We start from the raw sequence: 12,198 nt of genomic DNA on the forward strand, positions 1-12,198 counted from the left end.
TGAATGTGGCACTGAAGCCCGGGAGACGAGGGGGAAAGAAGAGACCAGGCCGTGGGGTGCCAACAAAAGCAAAAATTAACCTATAATATTGACTCAATTATAGTAACTCCTTTCTCTGTGATGTTCTCTGTTTTCTTTCTTTCTCTTTCTGTTTTGTGGGTCTTTCCATAATGATTTCTGGTTATCTTGGATCTTTGTCTTATCATTTGTTTCAAGTTGAGGTCTTGGAAGCCTCTCACTGTCCACCAGTCTAGAGTTACTTTTGGAGTTTGTCGGGTACAGTTCAATATTTTTGTTGGTTTCTGTCACAGATTTGTAAAGATGTTTTTGTCATTCATTCCATCTTTATTTGATTCATTTGATTTCAGATTTTATAATGTGTATGTACTATGTAGTTTCATGATATGTATCATTTGTGCTTTTATTTGCTTTGAATTGAGCTGATTTTTAATTGTTTGTCCTTTTTTCTCTTTCATTCTGCAGTGCTGGCCCTCCGTCTAAAGTTAAGAAGACCGCGAGAAGAGCTAGTTAGTCAAGGCATCATGCCCCGTAAGTATCTCTCATATTCCTCTTTTTATTATCCAGAAATTCAGACAATTTGAAAATTTTAACAAATATGTAGTCCTACATTTGGGATAACTAGGTATAGGCAGCATCTTTGGGAAATGCAGAATCCTTTGAAACTGAATGAAAAGAGAGTAAGATCAGTTGAAAAGTCATATAACACTAATGTTCTCTCTGATGATTGTATCCTCCTTTATGCATTGAATTTTTATCTTTTTGCTGGTATAAGGGATTAGCATCGTGGTAATGAACATTCCAGCTCTATCTACCAGATTGAAAACAAAAATATATATTTTGTGATTGTTGATTTTTAGGAAGGAATTACTAGAACAACATTTCTAGGAAACAAGCAGAACATAAAAGATAAGGGCGATTTGAAAAAGCATAGAAATATAAGAATAGTTTAAGCTTTGTCCCAAGGGGTTTTCACTTGAGATAATTGAATACGAATAGTGTACACCTGTTTGGTTCTGCATTGAGGACGGGATGCGATCCAAGAAGGAGTTAAGACCGGCATAGGTTGGTCGTCTGGTAAAGAAATCATCAGCGTGACCTTGACATTGACCTGGCTTTGCCAGCAGTGACAGTCCATACAGCATCGCACTAAACCCACGGATCCTTTCTGTCACAACACAGTCTTGTATTGTGTCACCCCCCCCTCCTCCCCCTTCACTACTGAACATGCTGCTTCTGTACCTTGTTGTACTATGCTGTTATAATGCAACTTTCAGGGGTTTTTTCCCAACCCCACCCCCAACAATCACAATTAAATTGTTAACCCACACGGTGGATGGAAATGGACATCCCTTTATTGAATTAGATGTTTGCCCAAAAGAGTTAGAGAGTGGGTTTGGCTTGTATTTGTAGTGGTTTGAATTACTTAAAAAGTGTATATTTACAGATAACTTGATTTTTGAAAGTTTTTTTATTCTGCATTGAACATGCATTATTGAAAGGATGTATTTAAGCTCATTGCTTTCTAATTAGCTGGGACTGAAAAGAACAACAACAATGGAAAGAAATTTGTTAAAAGTCTTTGAACTCATGTTGTGATTTGACGAATTGTTTTGGGGAGGGGGGAGTACAGGGGGCTGAATGAAACTGGAATAAGCTCTATCTCCGTTTGGGTACTTTTTCTAAAATCCTAGGATTTCTTATGATGGGCCGGGAAGACCAGATCAAGAGGGAAAAGATCCTGTCGGTTTCAAACGTGAATCCAAGAGATGAGATTCCAGCATCCAAAATAGATAAAACAGCCCAAATACCGGCAAAGACAAGGATAAATCTGTTAAAAGTTTGTTTAGAATGGGAAGAGGAAGTGAGCGGATTAGGGGCAGAGAAAAGGCGTCATTGTATGGGTTGTCATCGCCAATTAGGGGGCGATGTTCGTCGGGCGATGCGTTGGCCGTTGCGTGTCCAGATTGCCACCTGTACCATCGGTGTCAAGGGCTGGGACTGGGGATGGATGGCATACACACGTGTATGTTACAGTGCTACCTCTGTCTTCTGACTTAACCCCGCCCTTACCCTTCCCTCTACCCCCCCCTACCCTCCTAAAATCACTTAGACTTGGGATCCCTGTTTCAGAAGTTGAACATTTGGTGCAAACATGTAACATAATTCATGCATGTACCATGACCAATTATATCTTATATTTTAAAAGCTATTTTATATTAGGTCTCCTAATCAATGTTGATGATTCAAAATAGAAGTATATATTTGAATAAAAATATTCAGAAAGCGCTATGTTGTGTAACATTTCCTCTTTTTGAAAGCAATAATACAGAGAAATGGTATTAAATGCATAGTGTTCTATATCATGCATGGCTGATCTGTTAGATATTACATTGTATAAGATATATTTGATTGGTCAAGATTACCATATTAATCATCATTGATACATTTTTTTCCTTCCCCAAATTAATAAGACATGATTATGCATTTATTATGTAAGCCAGTAGTTTCATATCTTCAGAAGACCAGTGGACAGCCTTTAAAAGTTCAAAGGTCACCTGTTAATCTACATTGTGCATATACTACAGCTCTGAGATTCAAACAACAAAACACATCATTAAATTGGCAACATTGCAAAATTCATTATCATTCAGGTCTTATATTCAATTTTCAAGCTTTTCAACCACCCTACCCTCATCTGTTTTTAGAGATGTTGGGTAGGGTTTTAATAATTAAGATCTAAGACAGCAGTCTAATTATTGCCAATTTAGTGATGTTGATAATGATTGTTGAGGAAATAATCATGTCAGGTTGTCATATTGTTTTTACGACTGTCCATCAATTTACCCTTGACACATAAGAAGTCATGTCTATTTTCCTATATTCTTTATGGTCAAGTCATATAGTATTTCCCCCTAGTCTGCTTTGACGGAACATGGTATGTGCAATCAACACAAATATTCTACCATGGGATTGGCCAATGCTAATTTTAGTCGTCAAAGTGTCACTCAGAGACTTCAATCAACCTGCCAATCACGGAAGTGAATAAATACCAGGCATGTTTCCTGAACGTCACAATTTTAGCAGCGTTACTTGGAAAACATTTTTTTATGGTTCCAAGAAACCTTCAATGTTGTCATTAAATATTTGTAAACCTGATTTAAAGTAAGATCAGAAAAATGTTTAAAACTTTATATACAATGAAAAATATGTAGACATATATTAGACTCGTAAATATAAGAGGGTACGAAATAGTCATTTTTATTCTTCCATCAGCTTGGTGACGTCTCAGTGGCATTTTTCCTAGGAATTTTTTGTTGCCGTTGGGCAACTCTGTGGGATTAGCACCCTCTACATGTATGTCGGCTACGAATTCCGTCTCGCCAATTGCTACACAGTCGACAACCCTTGGTTAGTCTGGTATTAGGAGCTCCCCTCCATTCCTTTGCAGCCTTTACCAAAAATATGTTAGGAGCTGTATTGGTGGCAGGCATATGTAGACCATTGGAAGATAAAATAGAGCATTAAAAAAGACTCCCATTTGTGGGTAATTTGGCAATTATTTCTGTGACAAAGTCTGAAATTCTTGAAAACTTAGGATTAGTAGGGTTCTGAATTCTCATTTGAAGGGGAAAAGTAGTGATGGAGGACTGGGGTAAGGTTCAGGATTCTGATTTTCCATTCCAAGGGTGTATGACAGTGATCAAGGGGGAAATTCGTTACCAATTTTCGGGGGCAACTATTTGAGCTCAGCAGCCAGAAGTTGCCACACTGTTTTACAGGTTACTTTGAACTGTATGAAAATTTCCAGGGCTTTTTTCGGATGTTTCGGTGTAAATTTGCTCCGTGCCCCGAGTATTTTTTCCCTGGTAGCAGTAGATGGCTAGGGTTAGGATTAGTGTTAAGTTATCTCATTCCAAGGGAGTTTGGTACTGATGGAGGATATGGAAAAAGTTGGCAATGTTCTGATATGGATCGAGATCATCAGTGCTAGTTGGGGAAGGGAGAAAAACACTTTTGGTGGTTTCATAAAATGAAGAAAAGACGTGGAAACCAACTTGTGGATAACACTACAATACCAAGGCTTGCTGTACAATGTAGCTGATAGCTTACCTCAGGATCTGTGATAAAAGGAAAATGATGTATTGATGGGTAGTAGCAGGCAGAAAGTGTATTTATTAGCAATGGTTAAAAGAGTAACACGTCAAGAGGGAGGGGAGTAGAGGACCAGTGAGGATACTACTACAATAGGAGGGGGCTCGGTTGCGACAGACGGTGACGCTATCGCTTTTAGAAAGCTCGGTTTTCATGCTCGGCTTTCCGTTGTATGCCTGTGACGTCATCCAGAGAGCAACATTCCTGACATTGTTACGAGATCCTGAAGATGGGTTAGCTCAGATGCTCATTTTCTTCTCTCAACCACTTACTTTCTCTTCCACTTTCTCTCCGTCCCTTCTCTTTCTGTCTCTTCCTTTCTCCCCCTCTCTCTCCTTCCTTTATCTTTCTGTCTCTTCATTTCTTTCTCTCACTCTTTTTCTTCCTCTCTCTCACTTTTTGTTATCTCTTTCTTTCTCATTATTTCTTTCTCAGGTTGCAATATTAATACTTCAAATTCTCCTCTCTTTCTCTCTCTCTCTATTTCTTTCTGTTGTATTTTGTTCTCTCATGCTATCTTGCTTTTTTCTTATTCTTTCTCTATCTGGTTTTTATTTCTTTTTACTTTTCTCCTCTCTATCGCTCTCTTATTTATCTCTCTTTTTGTTATATTTTTCTCTCTTGCTATTTGTGCTTTCACTATTTCTATCTTTTGCTTGTATTAGTACCTGATTCTCGAACTTTCACTTGGTCTAGTATCAGACACTTTTTGCTGATCTGCATTTGCAATTTACCCCCCATATATATAAGATATGTGTTTCCAAAATATGCAAGTTCTGTATTTCTTACACTTTTAAGTTCAACGTTATATTATCATATTCAGTTACCAACTTTACCTTATCATTGGTTGTTTGACATGCAATCTGTATTTTCACTTGACTAAGGATTTGTAATTTTGAGAAATTGTAATTTGAAAATTATAGTAATGGAATTGGTTACACAAAATGGATAGGATGAGAAATGGAATTTGTTTAGCTCCATTTAGTTTACACCCTATTTTGTTTTGACTTTGGATGACGACTTGAAATAGTGTTTATAGATAATAGGTCTTTAGAGTCAGTAGCATTCACCATAATTCATCAAGGGCATTTCAGTCCATGCTGCTTCGTCTGTATCAATCGCCGTTGCTCGGACCCTTGATAGAGAGGCAAGCTGAATATTTGGCATTTGACGTCATCCCTGGTCCCTCATCATTGCTTTCCGTGTCAGTTTCCTATGTGATTTGTAACTATATTTCTCATAAATAGCGAGTCGGTATCTGGTTGAAGGGAACCGCCCCTCCCCCATCATGCTCTGGCCTTCCCTCTCCCGTTACAATATGTCGTATCCTCTTTCATTCAAGCATGGTCCAGGGGGTTTGCATCTTACATTGCCACTATCTCTGGAACTGTCCATCCGTCTCTCCAGCTTTTCAAATACCTGCGGTAGACGGCATTGATGTCATACTTCGAGGACTCTTGGAGTGACGTCATATTGCTAGCTTGCAAGTAGTCAGGTCCATGATGTTGGCTACCCGTTCATCCTTCTCATGTGATGTCACACAGCATACATACCAGAGACATTTCAGGTCCCTGTGCCCCTTCCCCTCTTCTATCATGCCCCCATCACTCCCTCCCCCTCCCTTCCCCTCCCTTTTAGTTTCCAATCACTCCCTCCATTCGTTCCCTCATTTGTCTTACTCTATTTGCTTTTATTTCTGCTTCACCGCCTTTCACATCCCATCATTGTAATTCTTCAATGTCTTTCTGCTGGAGACCCAGAATACACCCACCCCGCCCCCTCGTCCCTTCTTTCCACCTCCCCATCATCTCAGTTGAATTTCATTTGCAATAGATTTCAACGCTTCTAATGAAGTATCTCAAATCCTGAACATCTTGGCCTCACTTTACTTCACCAACCCCCTTCCCCTGCCCTTCTGAAAGTTTGGCCTCTTAAGTATTCCAATGCCTTCACTGGTGGATCGCATGAAAGGTTCATTAACTTTCACTATCCATTTTCATCTTACTCTGTAAGTTGCTAATCATTTCTCTCTTTCTGCTTTATCTTCCATCCCGCCCCCTCCCTCTCTCTCTCTCTCTCTCTCCGGCCTAGTTGTTGCACACTCGCCCAAGTCATCACTCCAGATGATAAATAATAGCCTGATATTAATGACTCCAGCTATGATATCATGATGATGATGATGCACTCTTAGGCATCCCGGCTTCTATCTTCGTCTCCATCTCCTTTTCTCTCTCCGAATACCACACCACTTACCATCTGCAAGGAATCTCCCCTTTATTATTTTGCCATCTCTCTGTCCTCGTCTCTTTGCATATTTTATATCTTCTTCTCCCATTACCCCCACCATCCTCACGCTTACCCTCATGAAGAATCCAATGGCATTCTCTTGTACCCCTTTCGTACCCCCTCATACCCCTCTCATCAGCCCCCACTGTCTCTGGTAATGAATCTTCATGGCATCTGCACCCCCTCTCTACCTTTCTCTCTTCTCTCCTTCTTAACCCGCATCACTTTACATCCATCAAGAATTTCTCCCGCATTCTCCTCCAAGATGTAGCTTCACCAGGAAGAGTTTATCTTGTTGAGGGGAATCTCTAGCGCTACCACCACCAACCACCGGCACCCGCTCCTCCTCCTCACCTCAATCTCCACCACTTGCAGCCGTTGGACAAGTTCTTTACAATCTACCAAAGATAGCAAGTCCCTTTGGAACATCTGCTTACACTTACTTTGGGCTAGAAATTGAGGACCCACCTTTTCTTGCTGCTTATGTCTCTTCCGTCCCTTTAACAAGCTGGATGCCTTTGGTATTAATCAAGCACCTTTTTGGAGGATTGTTGGTATATCCTGGACAGGAGTTGAAAGAATGTTGCCCTGATGTCTTCTGCTCATTGATAATTCAAATCCGTCTGATGACTTTATAGCCATGCAATAACTTATGGTGTGGAAATGTTAGGATGATCATTTAGTTGTATGTTAAGAAATCTTTGGAATATACCAATGTGTATTATCATCACCCATCTGCTCCTGTTGTTCTCTTGATGGGCACTGGTGTCGGCTGTGTTCTCTTTGAAGAATTCAGACAGCCGTTTTAATTCCCTGGACCTTGTGGTTATGTTCTCGTTGAGGATACCATATTATTGGATTACCTCATGGTTTAATGGCTGCCCGTCCTGCCACATCTCTTGATTGTGATGGATTTTAAGATCAGCCTTCATCTCCAAATACCAGAGGAAAGTGAGTAATGGAAGAACAGTGCATCCCAGTGTTCAAAAATATGATGCTAAATCCTAATTAGTGATGATGAAACTGCTTATATCAGCAATATCTGTAAATGTTTTCCATCCAATGTACTTTCAATTTTTAGAGTAAGCATTTATATTTAACTAATCATATGCCTATAGTTTGATGTTGGAAAATAATTGCTATTCTTGCCAAACAAGCCAGTATTTAATGTGGACTTCACGATTCAAGATCAATTCTTGTACTTCACAATACATGCGCAACTAACGTTGCTGAGACGTGAAGGAGTCTGTAAGGGCTTATTTTGTGCCTTGGTATTATGGAATGCACAAATGTATAAACTTAATCTGTTGCATTGATTAGGATGTTGGATTGCCTTGTATAAACCAAAGTTTGATGTTGTTTTAATTCCTTTCTTTACAGCCCTCAAAACCACAACACCAGCATTCCATGAACAGAGACAGAGATTAGAGAGAGCAAAGGTAAGGAATATAATTTCTCAAATATGATTCACATAAAATGATGATCATCATCACAGTCATCACCATTATGATTATCATTGTTGTCTTCTACAACATCATCATGATGGTGATGATTATGATGATGATTATAAACAGCACCACTGTAAACCTGAGGATTCCATGATCATCATTTCCCTAAATTATCAATACCGTCATCATCGTCACTATCATCAAGTCATTGTCATTATCGCATCTTAATCATCATGATCATCAACAATATAACCACCACTAACATCATCACAATTATCATCATCATTATTATCATCACCATGATAATCTTCATTAGCATGATCTCCATAAAAACCATCACTTCCCTAAATCATCAATACCGTCATCATCGTCATTGTCACTATCATCAAGACATCGACATGATCGCATCTTCATCATCATGATCATCAACACTATAACCACCACCACTACCATCATCAAGTGTCATGATCATCATAACTAACCATCATTATCATCATCATTACTATCATCATCATAACCATCATCATCATCACCATCATCACCATCATCATAACCATCTCCATCACCATCATCATTACCATCATCATCATCACCATCATCATCATCATAACCACCATCATCATCACCGTAACCATCTCCATCACCATCATCATTACCATCATCACAGCTGTCAATACTCTCCCTATCAACATGATTTAACTCCTCAGGAGGGAACTTTCTTTCCTATTTGGAAGTATCCACATCCTCTTTATAAACCAAGGAGTAACCAACAACTGGTAACTCCTCCTTGGTCTCACTTCCAATGTTTCTTTTCTGTCCATATCACCCCAACTCCATCAGTCATCGCTACATGTGCTGCTTGTGCTGTAGACGCACACTCGTTGAGCGTTGGCATGCTTTTAGGGTGCTTTCTGGAGGAGGAGAATAAAAATGAGAGAAAAATAGAATTGTATATCCGGTAGTCCATCCTTCTATACACACCCAAATACATGATGTAGGCATCACCACACTTGTATCCATCAGAGACTAACTAGTCTTGTTTACCAGACTTGTATTTCGGTTTGTTAAATGGAATGCCGCTTTTCTTTGTTGTAATATCAATGTTTATAAATGACAAGTGGAGCATATTCCATATTGCTCAATTAGAAGTTGATTAAACAGTGCATGCCACATGTGTCACATATATAAGAATTATAGAGTATAAGTGATAATGGATTAATATACAGGAACTAAGTTCAATCAAAAATATGTAGATTGCTTCATTGTGTAGTAAATGTAGTAAATAATAAATGCCTTCTAATACAGATCAATACAGCAAATGATAAGTTGGAAAGTATATCAAGCACTTGCTGCCCAGCTAAACTATCCCTTCTGTGATTGTGCTTAGAACTTCAATAAAAGTCTTTGAAATAAAATTGATAATTTCAAGTAGTAAATCAAGTCCCACTGAAGCTTGCCAAAAAACACAAGTTGGCTTCATCTGTGTGAAGTTTGAAGGACTCCACTCTGATAGGTTTAGGATTGCAGAACGGGGAGCTTACATCCGATTACTGTAACAATAGTATAGCCCAGAGTCAAGTGCAACAGAGTTTATCCGGGGTATGTTTTGGAGCACCCTTCACCCATCCTTGGGCAACTGCAACTGGTGAGGATACTGACAGATCCTGAAGGACACGACCAAGGAATGCAAACATGCTCTGGGCTTATGTCTCTCCATCTCATTCTCTTCCTTCTTTTCCCTCTTCGGTCTTTACATTCTATCTCTCCTGTCCCGCTTTGCCTTTCCTTTTTTGTCTTTTACACATTCTATATCGCCATCATCATCAGTTTTTTTTTAATAGGAGATGGGGCATGATTGCCAAATTCAGATTGGATTTGGAGCATTTGGGGAGAGCATAAAATAATGTTTTCTCCCATGTATTGCCACACCTTATCCACTCCCTCTCCTCTATAGCTATAGACATCTTTATCCATTCTTTTCATTCACTATGTCTGTATTACTTTTTTGTCTGTATTGCTATTTTTAGACCAGCAGACCATCATCCTTCCTGCGTCTTTCCTTTCATATCTTTCCTTCATAAGGCTTTGATTATCAACTTTCTTTTCTTTTTTGTTGAAATCTTTTATTTCTTTATTATGACCATCTCTCTGCTTCTCTTCCCCCTTTTTCATTGTTTTCCCCCCTTAATTATTCTCTTATTTCTACCCTCCTTTTTTCTCTCTTTTTCTTTCTCTCCTTCTTCCAATGTTTTTAGAAAATTACAGACCTGACTGGAGGTTTGTTTCCTTGCTATTTTGCCAGTTGGATTATATTTTGCTTCTGGGCTGTTTGGATGTATTTTTCTTTGTTACAGGTGGGCAGTTGCTTGTGCTACTGACAGTCATGGATTATGGGACTTAAGTTCGAAGTACTGGTGCTTTATTAATGCAGACAGTAGGTCTTAAGGTCTGGAATGTAGCGTAGGGGTATCTTGTAAAGCAAGGAACTAGTTCAGAAACTTTTCAACTTTTGGAGAATTAATGTCCTTTTGGATTTACATTCATGAAATCAAAAGTTTTATGGTTATATTATTTTCAAAGTTGAAAAAACAACAAAATTGCCCACTATGGAATAGTCTTTTAGCTACTGTAATGATACAGTTTAGTATAGCCAGGCTACATTGTACCAAAATATTGGATTCAAGTATGTAGTGCCTAGCAGCCATTGCACATGATGGGTACTACAGTCACAAGCAGGCACGCAATCTAATGAAGTTCAACTTCAAATGACAGAATTCCACCCTTTTCAAACTTGTGGAAGTTCTAGAGATGGGAGGAAAAGACATTATTTAGGAGGACGGAGCTCCCTTTTCAAGGCCGGTCGGGGGAGTCCAAGCGCTGAAAACAGCGGCTAAAATAATTTGCAGATGACGCACCGAGCAATCGCGATATTTGGGTGGTTAATCACGAGTATTGGCCACCAAAAATCAGGCTGGGACGAAGTGCAGCTGACACACGTAGACTGTTTTTTGAGGCAGGTTTTCCATCTGTGGCGGAATAGTTCACCCCATATTCAAGGAAGAATTCAGTTTATCGTAAAGATTTCTTCAATTTCCTGCAGATGGTGGGGACATCGATTTGAAGCTAAATGCAATCTGCATGTACAGTCAAGTTGTTTATTATGCTGCCTGTGAACTGTTGCTCTTGTTGCGATGGAACGCTTGTACCAGTTGCATTAAAAATTCCTGACTCAATCTTTTGCTTTAAATATGGAAGGATAATTAATTTCTTGAAAATACTACAATCCTTTTCTGGCCATCAATGACATACAAAATCGACTTTACTTTGCACTTCTCTGCTACTATGTTAATGATATATTAATTTCACAAAGATTCAAGGCTGATTAAATCTTTCGACCTAAGTGTAAAACAATGCACAATCCAGTAATATAACCAACAACTTTGATGCAGCTCCTATTCTTGAGGCTTTCGTTTTTGAGTCACCTATTTAACCAGATGTTGAAGTCATCTCTATACTGGATAATTCTATTGCCCTGTAATGAGCTTTATAACTCTGATTGGTTCAACAGAATAAAGGATTGGGGTCGGAGCATTTTGAATTCCCATTGTTTTTGTTTTTTCACAGAGGAAGGGGTTGTTGTTATTAAAGAAATTAAGACTTATGATTGGTGTAATTATATTTTAATTTCTCAATATTTTACAATGACACAATTGGTCTGTGGGAAGTTTGTTTTGATTGTATCATGAGTGTATACCTGCACTGTAAAAACGCTGTTGAAAATTAACTTAAAGGACAAGTCCACCCCAACAAAAACTTGATTTGAATAAAAAGAGAAAAATTCAACAAGCACAACACTGAAAATTTCATCAAAATCGGATGTAAAATAAGAAAGTTATGGCATTTTAAAGTTTTGCTTATTTTCTACAAAATAGTTATATGAACGAGCCAGTTACATCCGAATGAGAGAGTTGATGACGTCACTCACTCACTATTTCTTTTGTATTTTATTATATGAAATATGAAATATTTTGATTTTCTCATCATTGTCATGTAAAATGAAGTTTCATTCCTCCCTAAACACGTGGAATTCCATTATTTTAACATTTTGTGCTTCAGGCAAGGAGGTCCTAATTGTCAAATTCGTAAAAATTGAAATATTGTATAATTCAAACAATAAAAAAACAAAAGAAATAGTGAGTGAGTAAGCATTGTGCTTGTCTGATTTTCTCTATTGATTCAAATCAACATTTTTCTGAGGTGGACTTGACCTTTAATCAGGTTGTGTAAGCTT

At 38.5% G+C, this 12,198-nt stretch overlaps 1 protein-coding gene across 1 annotated transcript in view; it reads left to right on the forward strand.

Annotated features, from left to right (window-relative positions):
• Window positions 1-485: 485 nt before the first annotated feature.
• LOC121423027 (myocardin-related transcription factor A-like) overlaps window positions 486-12,198 on the forward strand; it is a 40,178-nt gene continuing 28,465 nt past the window's right edge. Inside the window, exons 1-2 of the mRNA XM_041618298.1 lie at window positions 486-549; window positions 7,840-7,898. Coding sequence (XP_041474232.1) covers window positions 543-549; window positions 7,840-7,898 — 66 coding nt within the window. The 5' untranslated portion in view covers window positions 486-542. The remainder of the gene's footprint in view (window positions 550-7,839; window positions 7,899-12,198) is intronic.

This window comes from Lytechinus variegatus, chromosome 10 (assembly GCF_018143015.1).
Source record: "Lytechinus variegatus isolate NC3 chromosome 10, Lvar_3.0, whole genome shotgun sequence".
Lineage (NCBI taxonomy): Eukaryota > Metazoa > Echinodermata > Echinoidea > Temnopleuroida > Toxopneustidae > Lytechinus > Lytechinus variegatus.